The sequence below is a fragment of the Acanthopagrus latus genome, chromosome 8, assembly GCF_904848185.1.
Source record: "Acanthopagrus latus isolate v.2019 chromosome 8, fAcaLat1.1, whole genome shotgun sequence".
In the NCBI taxonomy this organism is placed as follows: Eukaryota; Metazoa; Chordata; class Actinopteri; order Spariformes; family Sparidae; genus Acanthopagrus; species Acanthopagrus latus.
The window spans coordinates 8,324,603-8,342,725 of NC_051046.1; the positions used below are offsets into that span (position 1 = coordinate 8,324,603).

An 18,123-nucleotide genomic window follows, 5' to 3' on the forward strand; every position below is an offset into this window, starting at 1 on the left:
GTTGAAATGATACACAGGGATGATATTGATCAATATTGGTCATATCTACAGGTGGGCAGCAGCTGGTGCAGGAGCTCCAACATGGTTTACCATTATAAGGCTTTGGTGCAGCAACCAAGCTGTTTTGGGGACTACCTAAGCCGAATGAATGTAAATTTAGTCTGGAGAGCATCCAAAATAACTTAATGGCTTCAACTAGATTTAATGGTTGTAGTTGGTCTCCAGTAGAATTATTTAGTTTTGCCTCTAAGCATGTTGGGTGTTGTTACCTGCTGTTCTAGCAGTTTGGTTTTTTTTTTCCAACCCCCTGCCAAATAAGTGCACATACTGTACGTCTTTCAGAAACGCAGGGAAATACTTTCCAAGACTTCACATACCCTCTTCTAGCGTTCCAAATTCAATAGGCCCGATGGCTTTCCCATCAGTGGCCGCGTGTTCCAGTGGACCAGTGAATGCAGTGATCGTCACAAAGTAACGAGTGAAAGCGGTCAAGTTAGTCACGACGACTGTCATCAACTCTCCTGGAGCTCGGACGGTTGAGGTGTTCAGATCAGGACCAACCACCTGGTACGACAGAAGATTTAATGGACAGATTTAATACTTGCGGATGAGCAGAGATGGAGATATTTATTTACACCAAAACACCTTTTGTTGACCTAACGTCTGAGAACATCTGTGTTCGTGTGTGTGTGTGCGACTTTAAAAATGAAACTCAATAGAAGTGACCTGCACAAGATACGACGTAGGTCCAGAGAGAACAGCTGGAGAGTCCCATGTGATGCGAAGACCGTTGGAGGTGGCGGTCACGTTCAGGCTACGGGGAGGAGCATCAGGACCTGAGGGAAGGGAAAAAGACAATACAGAACACCTATGAGGTACTATTAAATTTAAAAATGGTTCAAATGACATCTCTATCTAACTAATATATGTATTTATTTATACATTATCCTGTACAATACCTATATATACCTTTCTCTATAATTTTTCTTTCAGTTGCTGAATTCACATTCTTTAGCATCTATTACCAAACCAGGTCAGATACAGTATGACTAACTGACTGCAAGCGCTTCCCTGGCAACACAGGAAGGTCATATCATCACAGTGATGTTCTTACTTCCAGCCAGGGTGCGTGCATAATTCCACCGTGTATATTCTCCGACTCCAGCGTTGGTCACAGCAGCCACTTTGAAGCGGTAATATCTGTATTTAGCCAGGGATTGGAGTGTGACGCTGTGGATCTCTTGGGTGCTATTCGAAGCGTTCACCGATAGTGTGGCATCAGAGTCCACGCAGACCGAGGTCAGTTCGTCCTCTGGGGCAGGCTGAGCTGGAGCTGGTGTGTTTGGTTCACAAACAGTCGAGAGCAGCTGTGCAATGATGTGGTACTCTTTGAGCAGGCCGGGGATGGAGAGCGGCGGAGCCCACTGAAGTGTCACATTGTTAGTTGTCACCTGAGAAATGGTGAGGAAGCGAGGGGCAGCTGGGACTGTTAAGTGAGACAAAGAGGATTAAAGTATTCATTCTGTATTACTGTACGTCAGCAGCTGAAATAATACCCATTAGAATAAGACTACCTGATTCAGAGAGAGTGGAAGCAGTACAGTTTACTCGCTCTCCAGGTCCTGCAGAGTTGACTGCAGCCACAGTGAATTCATACTCCTGGTCGGGCGACAGGCCAGACACTATGTACTCTGATGTGTGAGCCTGGTGTGTGTAGGACTGCAAATCTGCCTCCAACAGAATGTCATAAAATAAGATCTGTCCATTAGGGTTGGCTGGATGCTCCCAAGACAGCTTAACTGAATCCCAGCTCACTCCTGAGCAAGACAGGTTCCCCACAGCATCAGCCACTGCAGACAGAAACGTTGTTATACTGGCATTAGCTTGGTTAATTGGTTATCATTCTTGTCTGTCCCCTGTAAGAATTAAGAATCAAACTCAGCGTCAGCATATGTGTAGGCTGCTTCACACACACACACTCTCTGAATAACTGGCAACTGCCTGGAGACGAACATTAGAGATTTGTCACTGGAAATCCTTGAACATATTTCACAGGAAAAGCAAAACAAAACAGCTTTATCTTTGCAGGCTGCATATTCAGCAACTCTGCGGTAATGACCCGCTGTTCCTGAGGGGAATCACATTCGACTTGCGTTGTGCGGTGCTGCTGTGCCTTTTTCATGATGACTGATGAGCTTGTGAAACAGACGCTACCCTTTGGTGTAGATTGTATATTTCTTCACTCGGACCAAAATCATTCCAATAGAAGGTTTTGAGTGTTTATATGGAATGGAACTGATAACGCCTGATGTTTCCATGCAACAGCATATTTAATTGGAACAGCTGTGTGATGATTAGCTCCCTGTCCTGATATCGATCATCTAGGAGTCCTTTTATGTTTAAGTTCTCTTAAGTTTGTATTCAAAAACAAACTCTCTGCAGCAGACCAGTTCACCTTAGAAGCTGACATCTTTTGTGAGCGCAGAAACGTTCGTCACAACACATTTATGTCAGGACGGTGGGCATGTGCAGAAAGAAAGGAGCCAGAAAGCAATCGGGTAATGCTGTTTACATAGAAAATGTTTTCTTGACTGCCCCTCTGCAATGGATTGAAATATCGTTCAGTTTGGTCCTGTTCATTCTGATTGCGCTGTTTATATCGAGCCTTATTATTCTGTTTGGGCTTTTAAACTGATTATAATCAGAATATTAGGCTCCACGCAAATGCAGTCAATGTTTTAAACCTCTTTTTTTGAAAGTACTTAAACTCATATTTGTTAGTTTCTTCTTTCACTGCCTTCATCAAAAGAACTGGTTTGTCATTGTGAGGTGTTCCTAACCTCAGAAATTATTGACCCTACGCTTGCCTTTCACAGCTACTTCAAGCCAAAACCATGACAACTGTGTGTTAGATTTTCACATTTGAAATGTATAGAAGAAGGTTGGTTTTATGTCAGAGGTGATACGAACAGATGAGATTAAAGAGGTGATTCATTAACTCTTGGCTCTCGTCTTTACTAACTATTTCTTCTTTTCTTTTCTTCTAAGTTCTTACTTTTGCAAATGCATTTGTGTAACGTTTTTGTATTTTTTTGCAAACTTGCTCTTCTTGAATGCTTCTTTACAGACATTAAGGTATTTAAAATTGAATTGAATATACAGTACAAACTGCAAACTGTGCGCAGCAACATAAATCAATGCTGCATCCCCTGTGCGTAGACAGTGTGTACTTTACCTGACTCGTTAGTCGTGAAGGTCACAGGGCTGCTGAACTGATTCCCATGGCCCACTCTGGTGTAACTGTAAACACTGATCTCATAGGAGCTGTGAGGCCTGAAGCCTGATAGATACTCTGTGGTCAACGGACCAGAGGAGTTCTACACACACACACACACACACACACACACACACACACACACACACACAAAATTGACACATAGGAGATTAAATCATCCAATCTTGATTGCTGGAGTGGATAATGTAACTTATTGTATCTGCAGACATATGCGCATGCACGTGTACGTATAATGTTACCACTGAGTGGTATCTGGAGTGTGAAATTAGAGCTATGGTCTGTGTGACAGTGTGGATTCTTACTGAGTGGTTCTCTGGAGTGTGTGTCTGTGTGTGTGTGTGTGTTGTTGTTATTATGGGGTAGCTTTCAGTGTGTGAAATTGACGATACCCTGTGTGTGACGGTGTGTGTGATGAGGTCCCGGATCCTGAAGCCGTACTGTATCACCACTCCATTGGGCTCCAGAGGAGGCTCCCAGCTCAGCCACACAGATACTGCTGTGTGGTTGTATATAGTCAGGTTGCGAGGAGGAGACATGGGGCCTGAAACACATAATTAGACAGATGAAGACAGTAGAAATACACCAATGATTTCTTAAATGAAACCATCTCATTGTGATATTCCAAAAACGTTCAATCTAACCTCCTTCATCAGTGTGCAGCTGCACCATCAGATACGGCCCTGAGCCTTTGCGCGTTGCAGCAGTAATAGTGAGGTTATACGCTGTGTATGGAAGTAGGTTGGTGAGGACGAACGAGGTGTTGGGGGTGTGCGTTGTGTTGGAGCCTCCGGGGCCAAACAGAGTGAGGGTGTACTCTGTTATCTCCCCGTTGGCCTCGAGAGGGCGCTGCCAGACCACTGCGATGGAGGAGGATGACAGATTCCTGGTGGACACCAGCAACGCAACAGAACTAGGAACTGAAAGGTAACACACCCACACATGTGTCAGTAGATCAATGAGTACACCTACTATACTCTACCTGAGGGAATGTTGTGTGGATAAACTCACTATCATCATCCGTTCTCAGGTACATCGTGCTGGTATGGTTGTAGGCAGGTCCGGCACCAGTTGCCGGAGTAACGGTCAACACATAAGGGAAATACTTCTTGAGTCTGGTGAATAGGAAGACGTTGTCAGTTGTGGTATGCTTGATGGTCTTGTTGACAGCTGGAGGCCCTTGGTTGGAGAGGTTAGCCGGGACGCCCGCCTCCTGTAAGGTGAGAATGTAGGAGGGACGGCCGTTCGGCTCCAGGGGAGGGTCCCAGCTGACGATGATGGCTGTGGAGCTGAAGATCTGCGCAGTCAGGTTCCGGACCGAATCGCTTGGCACTGAGGTGGGAAGCAAGTAGAATGGAATTACTATTATCATCTGCCAGTGAGAACAATGGGTGAAATCTGTGAGCCTTTTGATGCGAGTTTACTACGCTACAGAATAAGGCGTTAAATTAAGGACATCAATCAACAACACACACTCCTGACACTTGAGGGAAAATGAACAGCGCACCAATCATCATCACCATTATCATCATCTGTCATAATCATTGGCAGCATTGACAACAACAGCACGTCAAGTAGAATAATATGGCAGGACATTAGGAACACGGAAACTCAGCGACTTAAAACAGCATGGTAAACAGACACAGAAACAATACCCCATAAAATTTAAAGCCCATTCAGAGACACACAGAGGCAATTAGGAGGGAAAATGGCACACTGAAAACATCGGTAAAGAAAAGGGTTGAGGAGGAAATACTTATCCTGTTTATCATCTCAGCCCAACCAAAAATAACTCATGGTACATAGAGTAGAAAAAAACGGGGGAGATGAAGGGAAAAGGGAGATAAAACTCGAGAGACCCATAAGATGAATGAGTAGATGTGAGGGGCCAGGTGTGTATGGGGGTCTGAGCCCAGAGGGAGTGAGCCCCTGCTGGGCGTGGAGGTGCCCTGGAGATCCGGTGCCTGTGCTGAGAGTGGAGCAGCTAGAGCACAGGCAGAGATACAGAGTCAGTATGAGCAGTAACCATCAGTAGAGACTTCACAAGAACAACGTTAACGAGAAAATAAATGCATCACAACATACAAATATGTACTGTTCTGTGGCGGACTGTCTGTACACCATTTTTCACAAAATCACATAAAAACAAAGAGATCCAGCTTTGTGTGCACGTCACTTTTTGTAACTGAGGATATCAAAAAAGACTAAGTACGACTACTATATGCAAAAAACTTCAGTATCCATGGAAACAATGCAACTGTGGCATGAGCACAGTGTGAACTTTCTCAAAGCACATCAGGCTTTGTGTTTTTTTTCCTCCGTGTCATCATATCGTAAATGCTCCTGTGCCCTCTTTGTCTTTCTGTATTTTTTTTTTTTTTTTTTTAAATCCCTAACAACTTTCGTCGCGCCTAGTAAAAGGAAACACAAACTGGCTGTCTTCAAGAAACACAGTGTCACAGGCAGACGAAAATAGAGCCAGTTTGCCAGACCCACTGCTATCTCCTTATAATAGGCTGAACGTTTTGTCTTCAATCACAGAGTTTTTATGTAATTTTATTTTTAAGTCGGAGAGTTTTGAAAAAAGTGTGCAGACTTGCCGTCCAGTGAGCCGCTGAATAATTGTATGCAATAACTACCAAGTGTCATGTGTTGCTTTTTATGTTTACGTGTATTCTTTTTTTGTTCATTCATGTTGGTAGATGTGGGATTGTGTTGGTGTGTCTGACTGACCGTCCTCTGGTAAAAACACGGTTAGAGGATCGCTCTGGACCCCTCCGTCCCCCTGCAATGTGCTGGAGGTCATCCACAGGCTGTAGTTTGTGCCCCCAATCAGAGTTAGAGTGTAGGAGTAGGCTGAGTCAGGAGAGGCAGGGGCAGGTAAGTCTGAAATAGGAACCCTCTATGGAGGAAAAAAAAAAGAAAGAACTGTTACTGCAGGGGTACTACAAGCATTTGAAGAGCAACTTCTTTTTTTGCCCATCTAACAAATGAAAGAAAAACCCAACCAGTCGTGAGCAATTGTCGGTGGGCCATGGGTCTACTCTCCACTCATTCAGATTGTTTCTTCAAAGAAGTATTGACTTTTTGGCCAGCAGCGTTTTAACACAACACGACTAATAGCACATTACAGTGTTATTTATGCAGGCATATATTAGCTATCTATTTACACAGCTTGCAGACATGAAGCAACATTAACATTCATTAGGAGTCATGTTTGTGTCCGCCTGACAATTAAGTCCAATATTCCCTCTTCTTTGGTCTTCTGAGAGAATAATCTGACTCTTTAGCTGCTCCACTAGGTTTAGTAGCCTGTCACCAACTTTTTCTGATTGGCTGTGTAGGTAGCTTGCAGTGAGTTTTCTGAGCTGAAAACAAGTGTCTGCTGCTGTTAAGGCGAACAGTGAGAGTGAACTAAAAAGTGAGCCAAATTGCTTTAATTTGTCACATGTCTGTATATACTATATGCAGTATGTCTCACCCGTTCGGTCACGGTCTTGTTATCAGAGTAGTAAATACTGTAGTGTGTAATGATTCCATTGGGTTCGGTAGGTGCTTGCCACAGCAAGGTGACAGAGGAGGCGGTCACATTTGCAAAAGTCACATTCTGCGGCGGGTCAAACGGTTCTGAAAGCCCGTGAGCAAAAAGAAGCAAAAACACAGGACAAGGACACACACAAACACAAATATTCAGAAAGTGATCCAAGTGCATGGGGATGAAATATTTTGAGAATGACAAGGTTATCTTTCAAAAATGCTTAAACAATTAACCAGCACCTGCATCAGTGCTGGTAAAGCTGATGTAGATCAGCAATCCTCCATCTCCTAGTCTGGTCCAGCTGGACACCGAAGCGTTGTAGCGGCTCTCTGAGTCTACGTTTAGAACCACTGACGTCCCTGTCACATTCTGCCACTGCTCAGTTGTTTCATTCCTGACAAACAGAGTAACCGTTTATGTTGCAGTGAGTTCTGTTTGACAGCGGAACAGACAAAGAGAAGTGGATAAAGAAAACTCACCAAACTCTGACAATGTAGTAGAGTATGTCTGAATTGGCTTCCATTGGAGGTTGCCATGACAACTCTACCTCATAGTCTGACAGCTTCCTGGCGTGGAGGAACTGAGGAGGTGTGCTTGGAGCTGAGAGGCAGGGGAAAGACTTTCCAGTAACGTAATAAAGACCAGTGTATCAGGGCTTATCAATACAGGATCTAAACTGATGAGTGATGCTTTAAAAATATATTTGCACTGGCAATTAAGAACCTCAGACGGCCCCTCGGGAAGGTGCCAGAGAGAAAGAGGGTATTGCCCTGAAATTAAAAACTGGTTAGCTGTAATGACGTTGTTGTTGTTGTTGTTGTTGTCGGAGACTTGACTGCCACGTGCCGTCAAATACCTGTGACGTAACATCATTAGTAAGAGCTGAAACAGAGAGATGTAACTGAGGAGGAAAAGACGAGAGGAAGGTCGGATTTAATCAGATGCCCTTCGAACTCAGCGGTGATGTAATCGTGCTGGAACTGAAAACAAACCCTCCCCCTCTCCCCACCCATCCCTCTCACCATCCTCCAGAGTGGTGATGTTGAGCGGCTCGCTGCTGTAGTTTCCGGGGCCGACATGTGTGTGCGCTTGCACCATGACGCGGTAGTGTGCATACTTCCTCAGATGCGTGATGTGGATGTGGTTGGTCGGGGAGGTGAGGTTGAGGTAGTGGCTGGAATTCCAAAGCTCCAGGCTGTAGTGGGTAATGACCCCATTAGGCTGCAGAGGAGGCTGCCAGGTCACGTTCACCTCGCTGGAGCTGACCGACTCAAAAGCAACATCGTACGGAGGACTGCCTGGGACTGGAGACACAAAAAGTTCTAGGTGTTATCACTTAAGCTTTCAATATGTGTGTATTCATGTGAGCGGGTGCATCCATTAACACACCATCCTCTCCAGACAGCAGGTGTAAAGTGTCTGACGTCTGGTTGCCGTGGCCGAAACGCGTGTACGCCCTCACAGATACGTTGTAGTAGGAGAACGGCCTCAGGTTCATCAGGGTGACTCTGTTAGAGGAAGTGTTCATCATGGCAGAGTAGGATTCGTTCTCATACAAGACCTCGTAGTACTGGATCATCCCATTGGCTTTCTCTGGTGCTGACCAGGTCAGCGTGGTGGTGGAGGGGCTGGTGTCATCCACAGTGAGGTTCTCAGGAGGGGAGTCAGGCTCTGAGGACGGGATGGAGGAGACACATCTCAGAGTGAATGGCTACAGACTAAATTTGACAAATTAACTTAATTTCACTGTTAACAATCAATGAAATCAAGTACTATAAACATCAGTTGCAACTTTACAATAATCAGTTGCTTGATAAATAGTTAAAATTATCATGTCATTGTTTGCTTTTTTTTTTACATTTTACCCTAGAACTGAGAGTAAATCTAACATTTCTTAATGATGGTTACCAGGTTTTCTTTCAATGTTTCATATGAAATGTCACTTTGACTTTCATTCACTGACCTTGAAGGGTTGTGGGTGTCAAGTTTGAGGTGCGCTGCCACACACTGAGCACCCACAATAATTTAACAAGGTGAAACAGACCAAACGGTTATGTAAGCAGTTTGTGTTCAGCACATACCGTCCTCTAAGGTGAAAACAAAGATGTCATCTTCCTCGGACAGAGAACTCTCTCCCACAGCTGTAGAGGCAGCGACACGCAGTTTATACGCCGTGTACTTGTCCAGATCTGCACATTAGATCACAGATACTTAACAACGGAGCAGCAAAATAAAAATGATCATAATGACTGCATGGAACTGTGCAGGAAAGATGATTACTCACCTCCTATCAGTATGCTGGTGGTGTTAGAAACCCACTTCAGGGCCTGATTACTGTGCAGTTTAAGACCGTAGACGGTATAATGTGTGATGCGTCCATTAGGGTTGAGTGGTGGGACCCAGCTCACTAGTATGGAGGTGGAGCTGATGTTTTGATAGGACACTTCGAGCACTGAGCTGGGAACTGAACAACACAAAAAGTAAAGGACATCATTAAGGACAAAGACATTTTTAAGGGCATAGCACACTTCATAGGCTTTATTATGAGTTGCTTTTTCATGGTTAATGGTTATTGTGACATGCAACCACTCACCCTGCTCCCTGGTCTTCTCAGTGATATCTGCTGCAGGACCCTCTCCCACAATTGTGGAGGCAGTGACCCTGAACATGTAATCGGTGAAGGGACTCAGATCCGACACCAGGTAAGACAACTCCTCAGACAGAACGTCCATCACCTCCTCTTTCACTGTTACACCTGCAACATTCGTCCAGATGCAGATGAATACACAAGACAGCATGCACATACAGGATTTAACAGCACTGAAACAATAAAAATCAACAAAGCAGTGTTAATCCTCTCCCACCTGTGGTACCAGAAGCTGTTGCAGTACGTGTTGAAAAGTGTCTCGTAATTGATGCATCATGTGTGGATGCGCGAAGCTGGCCTGGGGTCAGGGCCAAGGGAGAGGAATCTGAGGTCAAATCCCCGGCTTGTGAATGCTTTGTTAGCCAGGGTGGAAGTGTGGTGGGTGGCACAGAGGTAGGAGAAAAGGAGTAGGACCCGACAACCACAGAGTCAGTGGGGAGCATATCTGTGCTGTTAGACTGTGAAGCAGAAGCGTAACTGGTGCTGGGGTTCTTGGTTACTGTGGAGTCAGTAGCTGGTTGAGCGTCAGTGTTAATGATTTGGCCAGGGGAGTGTGTGGAGCTGGACGCAGTCACACCAGTGGGCAGCGTGCGATCAGAAATAGTGGCTGTGAAAGATGGCGGTGACGTGACCAGGCCGAGCTCGAGCTCAGCAGCTCTCTTACGTCGATTGTTACGGACTTCAGGGAGAAGAATCTCTTCTTCGCTCAAACCGGTGGTATTCTAAGGGAAGAAAAAAAAAATACCTTTCATATTCTGCCTGTAGCGTTCTAAACTCATTAGCTGTTAAACCAACCATTCTAAATATTTTATCCCAAATACTTGTTTCTTGTTTTTGTTTCTATCTATAATTCAATCACGTTGTTTCCCTCTGCTTCTGACTCTTGAGCTACTGCAACAAGTGAAATTTCCCCAGTGACGGATCAATACTTTAACTTGTCTCATCTTAGAAATGTTTTCTTGAATCAGTAGACTTCAATTGACAGCAGACATGGCTTACAAGCTGCATGAAAAGATATACTGATTAAAGACTGAAGATGATTACAAAGAACTTGTCAAATTACAGTGGAGCATGTAGATCAAGTGGACACAGGATTTGTACAGTACAGTCTAATGCAATCCATGAGTGCATTAAGGTCAGCTCATTACCCTTGTACTATTGATCAGTACGTATATTTATGATGCTGAAGCGGTGTTTTTGCTTTGGAAAACATCATACTGTACAGCCGGATGACACAGCCTTAAATCACCATGCCCTCATTTTCACTGATGCCAAGACTACATCAGAAAAAACACATATACAAATGACAAACGAGAAAACAAACAAAACCTTTCACGATTTTTGGAGCATTAGCCAATCACTTTAACGGGCCAGATAATTACTGTAGGACCAGTTTAATGAGGAAGTGACGTATGGTGGCATGTTGGGCTTTACATGTAAATATACTGTAAACAAACGTCTCAAGAGCTTCAATACAGAGCTGTAACACCTGGCTTACTTCTGCAGTGAGTGTGATGTCCTGAAGCAGAACGCCAACGACCAGAACCTGGAGTCTGTACTGGGTGATCATGCCGTTGGGCTGAGCAGGGATTCTCCAACTCACACGGATTGAAACTGAATCCTCAGCTATCGCTTTCAAGTCCTGCACTGCACTGGGTGCTGCTCACACCAACACACAAATGGAAACAGACACATGTGGTACAAATAAAGGAGCAAGCACACACTCGCGAGGGAACACAATCCATTAGCAAACAGACAGAAAAGTAATCTGCAAGTATTTTTTATTCTCGATTGAGTCAATTTTCAAGCGAACCTCTGAACGATCCCTGGCTCCAGCTTATCGACAGTGAGAATATCCTGCTTCGCTGACTTTCAATTATTGCAAACTGAATATCTATAGATGTCCTACTGATGGTTGGACAAAAGATATCACACTTTCAAAATGCTCTCATCTTTAATCAACAAAGCAATTTCGTGATTAACCTTCAGCAGGTGTAATGACGTCATCCTGTGCAGCTGGACCCACTTCTCCAGCGGCTTTGGCTCGCACCACCACCGTGTACCTCGTGTACGGGGTCAGACCGGTAAAAGCAAATCGCGTGTCTCCTGTGCTGTTCTCATACAAATATCCTGGTGAAAGAACAAAATGAAAATCAATTTGGTTAGTTTGAGTCTGTTTATGCATGTGCGCCAGTGTGTTACATAGTTGCTGTTTAACAACCTGTAGGTCCATAAAGGTAGAGCATGTAGGTGAATTTTCCTGTGATAATGTTGGGAGAGCTCCAGGACACGGAGATCGACCGAGACGTCATATTTAATATGTAGAAGTTTTGTGGCGGGTCTTCTGGGGCTGAAAGACACAGAAATAACATTTCATACATGCAGTAAATGTTGTGTATGCTGAGCACATTCTAATTCACAAACTAACCATAAAATATCCACACCTGATTCTGGCATGCGGACCATAGTGGAGGCTATCTGTCCCTCTCCATCAGAGGTGAAGGCAGACACTTCGAATAGATAGGCGGTGTAAGGTCGTAGCTGATCGACTCCTACTGATATGGGCACACTCCAGGAGGCTGCAGGGGGCACGGCGGAGAGTGTGATTGGAGGAGACGATGCTGTTATCTCCAAGGGACTGAGAGTCGCTCGGGACAGGATATCGGCTGCATCCTAGACGTACAAAATCATACAGGACGTACACAGAAGGAAAAGCATAAGAGTAAACAATCCTGGCCTTGTGCCCTGGTAGCATCTATAATCCTGACAGAAAAAGGAACAACTCACAACAACAGTTCAGTTAAGAATACAAAAGGTGAAGGTATAGCACAGTACATTGCAGTGAGGCAGCGCTCCAGTCATGATATCCTCTGCGTTGACCTCCAGCGTGCGGACCGTCTGCCCTGTGCGGGCGTGTTTCGCCTTCACAGCAAACTTTGTGATGAGGCCATTGATGCGGTGAGGCAGGAACCAGGTAACCATGACATAGGTGTGGTTCTGAGCAAACGCGGTCAAGTTGGTCACCAGACCAGGGGCTGCAGGGAGTTCAAAATACTACTGTAAATAAAACTGACTGTTGCAGCCACAACATTGTGTTTTACTCATACTCACGGGACTCAGCAGTCTTTATATATAAAGATTTGCTGAAGGCTCCTATTCCAGCTGGAGATATGGCTGCTACCTAAAGGGACAGAGAGAGTCGGTAGGTATTACTTAATGAATAATTCATGTTCCTGTCGATAGTCATCAGATACAGATGAGGAGCTAATCTCAAGCAATGATCACAGCTGGAAAAACACTCTGTTTGAGGTGACTCAGTGATCCCAGTAACACATAAACAACAAGGATAAATCATCAGATTTGTTTGCAGTATGTAAACAGAACACTTTGCTGCCTTTGATTTTGTCAAAGATTTAAACAGTATAAATCAAAACGAGAAATGAATTAATAATGAAGTTGAGATTAAATGGCAATTTAAGTCTGTTTATCAGGCTAGAGGAGAAATTGTGTAAATGGACAAAATGAATAATGACCCCTCCAAAACATCCATCTTCAGCTTTTATTGGATTTATATTTAGTTTGCCTAGCAAAACACTGCATATTTAACAAAAATGTCAACTTCTCTATTAAGAGGAAAATAATCTGTCTGTAATCTGTTAGTTTGGCTGCAAAGCATTTTGTTTTAAAGATCTTTCTAAATGCCAATACTTAGGTTTGTTGCAAGCACAACACCAGCACAGTACAGTTTAACATTAAACAACAACATCATGAGATGACTACCGCTCTCTGAATTGTTTTTTTTTTTTATAGTAGACATGGGTAATACTGTAAACATACAGTAACATGTAGACACACAAACAGATGAGGATACATTGGAGTTAGCCAAAATAACCAAGTATAACCAGTATCATGAATAAATGACACTTGATTCTTAAAAGTTCTTGAGAAAAAAACAGGTGAAAAACACTCATCAACACCCTCGCTCAGGTATTAATAACATGAATATATGGGCCGACGTAGGAGAAAGAAGTTGGCCGGCACTCTCACAGGTGGGATGTGGTAATATGATACACACACACACACGCACAAAGAATTACAGTATGTGTGTGTGTGGTACAATCACAATGTGTGTTCCCATTTGTATGAAGGTCATTGTGGGTTAATGAATTCTGAAAACTAATAAGCACGATCACATTCAAGCTCAGTGACAACAGACAGTGGAAAGAGCCAAGGCTGATCCATAGATCTGTTTACCTCATTAATAATGCAATCAGGATCAATTACAAGTATTCAGCCAGATCAAGAGAATAGTCTGGAGCTGTGGGATCTGTTTTAGACATCCCCATCCAAATGAACATACATGTGTTATGAGATATTTAACTAAATATAGTAACACAGATCCAGCAGTTCCATCCATAGATATTGGTTGATGTATCATCCTTTATTATGATTATTTGCCTGGGAACCCTGTTCCCAAAGTAAATTCCTATCAGCTACACTGTAATGACATTTAAATTGTGTCTCCTACCTCAATGTGGTATGTAGAACCTGAGGTGAAGTCAGTGAGCAGGATCTCTGGTATGTCCAGGTACTTGGTCACCTGTGTGAAGGTGGGGTCGGGATACGGACACACCTCCTTGTACCTACAGGAGGAAACCATCATCACCATCATCGCCTAAATCACATTATACATTTATGAACATAATGTGGCTAACTGATAAGTAAAAGATTTACATGTTACTTGAACGATTACTTGAGTACTATTTTGAGGCACAGTACTCTAAAGTTCCTGTACTTTAATTGAGGATTTACATTTTATGCTACCTCCACTACATACTAGAGGGAAAAGTTGCGAGTAAGCTTCACAAATCTGATCCACTGAATCTAAATCTGATCTTATAATAATCAATAATTAAATGTGATTTAACTTAAAAACAGGTTGACATATTCCTACTGATTTGTACAAAATTAGGTTTTCAGGACTTTGGAACATGTGCATGATAAGAATGTTTGCCGAAAACTGTTGTAAACTTCATGAAGTAGTTAAAACCTCCACAGAGACAATACACTTCATTGATTTCTGCAACGTTACTTAAACAAAATGACATAAATGATCTGAATATTTCCTAAGCCACTGAAAATGTTACATCAGTGGAATCGTCTCCATGCATGGGGAAGTAAAAGTCAAGGCCGTAATGAATACAAGATTACAGTGTACAAAAAAAATTACATGTCCATTGACCTTCTTTCCTCTATTTGTTGGCATTGCCCTTCTTAAATTTGTCAGTTGCATATTTGGTAATTCTCCATTTGACATTTTCATGATCTCTGCATGACTCAGCACATGATTAGCATTTGCTATTCTGTCATCATAGACACGCACCATAAATCTCTCCTGAACTGAGAATTTGAGACCCACAGTAATGCACCAAAATGACAAAGAATTACCTGATGACATATTCGTCAATATTTTTGGCATCTGGTGTCATCGTCCAAGAGAGCAGAATACCATTAGAGCCCACGGCCTCTCCTTCTAGGCTTAAAGGTGGATCTGGAACTGGAGTAGAACAAGGGAAGTGTGTGTGAAAGAGGGAGGAGGAAAAAAAAAGTCTTTCCCTAATTCTACTGTGTTCAATACCATCGATACAGCAGAAATATTAAGATGAATAACACAGAACACAGCGTCACAGTCATTTGGAGAATAGTGTTGTGGTCTGTCGGAGACTGATCTTCCGTGTGTGTGTGTGTGTGTATGTGTGACTCTGTGTGTGTGAGTAGGCCTGCGTGAGTGTTTTAGGCTGAACACTGATGAATAAGGCCTCACACAGCAGTGGCATTTCACTGACATTCACTGCAGACCCATTCATCCTGCGGTTCAAAAGCCGGGCTTAAGTTACCTAAGAGGAATTAAACAGGGAAGGGAGAATACACACACACACACACACACACACACACACAAACCTACTGTACTAATTCTGTTCGTCTGTGTGTGTGTGTGTGTGTGTGTGTGTGTCTATACAGGGACTGAATTAAACAGCAGAGGGCAGACGAGAACATGATGGCACTTGAGCAGTTCAAGACAAAAAGCATCCAAACAACAACAGTGTGTGTGTCTGGGTGTGTGTGTGTGTTTGTCTGTGTGGGCACGTCTCACCACTCTCGTTAGTATTGATCATGCGGCTGACCCCTGGGCTGATGTTGGAGGAAGAGGAGGCTGTGACCATTGCAGTGTATTGTGTCCCCGGACTGACATTCTCCACATCAGCCTGTGAAAACATCAGTAGTTCAGAGGATGCACACATGCAGCCATCAGTCATCACTTATCAGTGTCGAGGCTTGGTCTCCTTCTTTTTCTTCTTTTTATTTTTAGTAGACTTGTTCTACTTTGTTTTCACTATGTAAGCACTCATAGTGGCTGAACCTTTCGCAATTTCAGCGTCTGTTCTCTTTCCATAAGTAGTAGGTGTGTCGTGTAAATTCTGCTCTTTGTAAATTTTTGGTTACTGTCACAATAAACAAATGAAAGTGAAGCCTCACACCAAATCCTGAAAAAGAGTTCCCATGGATTCTATTCTTGATTCATTGTTTGGTCTATGAAATGTAAGAGGACAGAAAATTGCCCATCACTTTGATGTGTGTCATTGCTTGTTTTGTCAATAGTCATTTGTTATTGCTGGTTTTTCACAACAGTCAAAATATATTCTGTTTACTTTGACACAGACAAGGAAAAGCAGCATATTTTCCTAACTGTAAAGGTGGAATTTGACAATATCAGGTAATTATTGTGTGAAAGAAGTTGCAACAGCAACAGTATTTATTTTCCTCTTAAGAGTTTGTAGATACAGTTTTATTATCAACCTATTCATTTATTTATTTCTTCAATTAGCTGGGCTTCCCCAACCACCCATGTTATGTATCTTAGGGAAATCTAATATACCCTGTGATAGCTCCTCAAATAGAAGCAATAATTAATGTAAAGCCTTCTGTTATCATTACGCCAGCACTACAACTCCATTTGAAGACTAACAAAATTAATCCTCTGCCATCTGTATCAATATGAAGGTGGGTGGATGTAAAAGGATGACAGCTTGTTTCTGCTTGTGGTTGCTCTTGTTTGTATCTTGATATAGTTTACGTCTGTTTGACAGGAGATCATGTGTTGCCTGTGTTGTGTCTTTTTGGTTCAGTGCGTGTTGCAAACAACATTTGCATCTGTGACACGAGTACGCTGTGTGTCACACCAATACCTTCTGGTACCTCCCAGAAATATGACCAAGCATTTTTTTCTCCAACTGTGCATGTAAGTATTTTATTGATGTTTTGTATATCTTAGTGTATGAGCATTTACACACACAGCAATGCCACGCATAGTGTTGAGTGTTGAATTCTTACCTGTGAGTGCACCGAGCCGAGTGTGAGCAGCAGGAGGAGTGAGAGGAAGGCCATGCTGGGTAGCAGAGTTAGCTTTAGTTTAGACATTGCAGGTTAGAGGCCTCTCCAGCTGAGCCGCATCCAGAGTTAGTGCACAATCTTTAGCAGTGGTCTACAGGTAATCCACTGAGTGGAACAGGAATAACTCCAGGTCTAGCAGTTAGTTAGTGGCATGAGCAAAGGTCACAGTGTTAGTCGTCCAGGTGTTGGATATTAACGGCTCTTGGTCCTGAGGTATTCCAAAATTTTTAGTGGCTAGCCAGGGAGGGCAGTTGGTCCTTTCATTAGCAGGAGGCTAGCGTTCTCCCTCTCTCTCTCTCTCTCTCTCTCTAGGGAGAGCTGCTTAAGCAAATGAATGATTCAGGGTTGAGCTCATGAGGCCAACTTAATAAATAATGAGATCTATTACTCAACTCCGTGCTCTGGGCGCTCTGTGTGTGTGCTGTGTAAGGTTACATTTTGGGGGGTATCTGACACCTGGCAGTTGGGAAGAGCCGGTATGGGGTGGGACTTCATGCAATTCATGTTTGTGTGTGCGAGCAATTTGTACCTTTTATTATCATAACTCAGCTAAAAGTCTGGAGCACTACAAAGCAGGGCACCCTTGTTACTGCATCTTGGCAGTGTGTGTTTCACTGAGCGTGCATGTGTACCTGAACGTATCCATCACGTGCAGGTTGCACTGTGACTTTTCCCTGGTTTGGTTGCAGGGTCACCTGGTAATGATCCACACACCCCAGCGGCTGCTCCCAACGCAGCGAGAATGCACGTGCAGACACATTCACGGCACGCACCCCTCGCACACGGGCTGGCACTCATGAAGGACGACCAAGGGAGAAATAGAGTCAGAGAGGTGGAGAAAGTAATTAAATGAAGAAGCAACTGGGCCAGGTGATAATAATGGGGTGTTGACCGGCGCAGGCCTTATCTACCTGTGGTTACAGTCAGGGAGGCAGCGGTCCCCGCTGTCACTCCTCTCACTCTCGCTGCGCTCACGTTGTAGGTGCAGCCGTCCGCCAGCCCTGTAACCACGGCAACCCGTTCCTCCTTGGGTACGACGAGTGTGTTTGTGACTGAGGTGTTGGCCACAGTGACTCTGTGGAAGTCGAACTCTCCAGATGCGCTGTCCCAGCTCAGAGAGACAGAGGAAGAGTTCTTGTTGGCTAAATGAAGCGCGCATAATCCTGCTGGGCCTGGAAAACAAGTTTTTTTTTT

General features: G+C 43.7%; 1 protein-coding gene across 5 annotated transcripts in view; it reads right to left on the minus strand.

The window, feature by feature from the left end:
• Positions 1-18,123, minus strand: part of ptprq (protein tyrosine phosphatase receptor type Q) — a 38,974-nt gene that overhangs the window by 10,563 nt on the left and 10,288 nt on the right. For 3 of the 5 annotated variants that reach the window (XM_037107239.1, XM_037107238.1, XM_037107237.1), the window contains exons 17-45: positions 17,841-18,101; positions 17,562-17,722; positions 15,632-15,743; positions 14,926-15,034; positions 14,006-14,120; positions 12,589-12,658; positions 12,313-12,512; positions 11,922-12,150; positions 11,699-11,827; positions 11,461-11,607; positions 10,976-11,136; positions 9,695-10,199; positions 9,424-9,585; positions 9,115-9,294; positions 8,912-9,019; positions 8,220-8,501; positions 7,853-8,134; positions 7,310-7,430; positions 7,070-7,224; positions 6,774-6,919; positions 6,026-6,194; positions 4,304-4,624; positions 3,937-4,212; positions 3,685-3,836; positions 3,236-3,377; positions 1,575-1,850; positions 1,115-1,486; positions 727-836; positions 378-564 (exon numbers count right to left, since the gene is read on the minus strand). In XM_037107239.1, the coding sequence (XP_036963134.1) occupies positions 378-564; positions 727-836; positions 1,115-1,486; positions 1,575-1,850; positions 3,236-3,377; positions 3,685-3,836; positions 3,937-4,212; positions 4,304-4,624; positions 6,026-6,194; positions 6,774-6,919; positions 7,070-7,224; positions 7,310-7,430; positions 7,853-8,134; positions 8,220-8,501; positions 8,912-9,019; positions 9,115-9,294; positions 9,424-9,585; positions 9,695-10,199; positions 10,976-11,136; positions 11,461-11,607; positions 11,699-11,827; positions 11,922-12,150; positions 12,313-12,512; positions 12,589-12,658; positions 14,006-14,120; positions 14,926-15,034; positions 15,632-15,743; positions 17,562-17,722; positions 17,841-18,101 (5,640 nt within the window). The remainder of the gene's footprint in view (positions 1-377; positions 565-726; positions 837-1,114; positions 1,487-1,574; positions 1,851-3,235; positions 3,378-3,684; positions 3,837-3,936; positions 4,213-4,303; positions 4,625-6,025; positions 6,195-6,773; positions 6,920-7,069; positions 7,225-7,309; positions 7,431-7,852; positions 8,135-8,219; positions 8,502-8,911; positions 9,020-9,114; positions 9,295-9,423; positions 9,586-9,694; positions 10,200-10,975; positions 11,137-11,460; positions 11,608-11,698; positions 11,828-11,921; positions 12,151-12,312; positions 12,513-12,588; positions 12,659-14,005; positions 14,121-14,925; positions 15,035-15,631; positions 15,744-17,561; positions 17,723-17,840; positions 18,102-18,123) is intronic. The other 2 variants (XM_037107240.1, XM_037107242.1) reach the window with 2 other exon arrangements.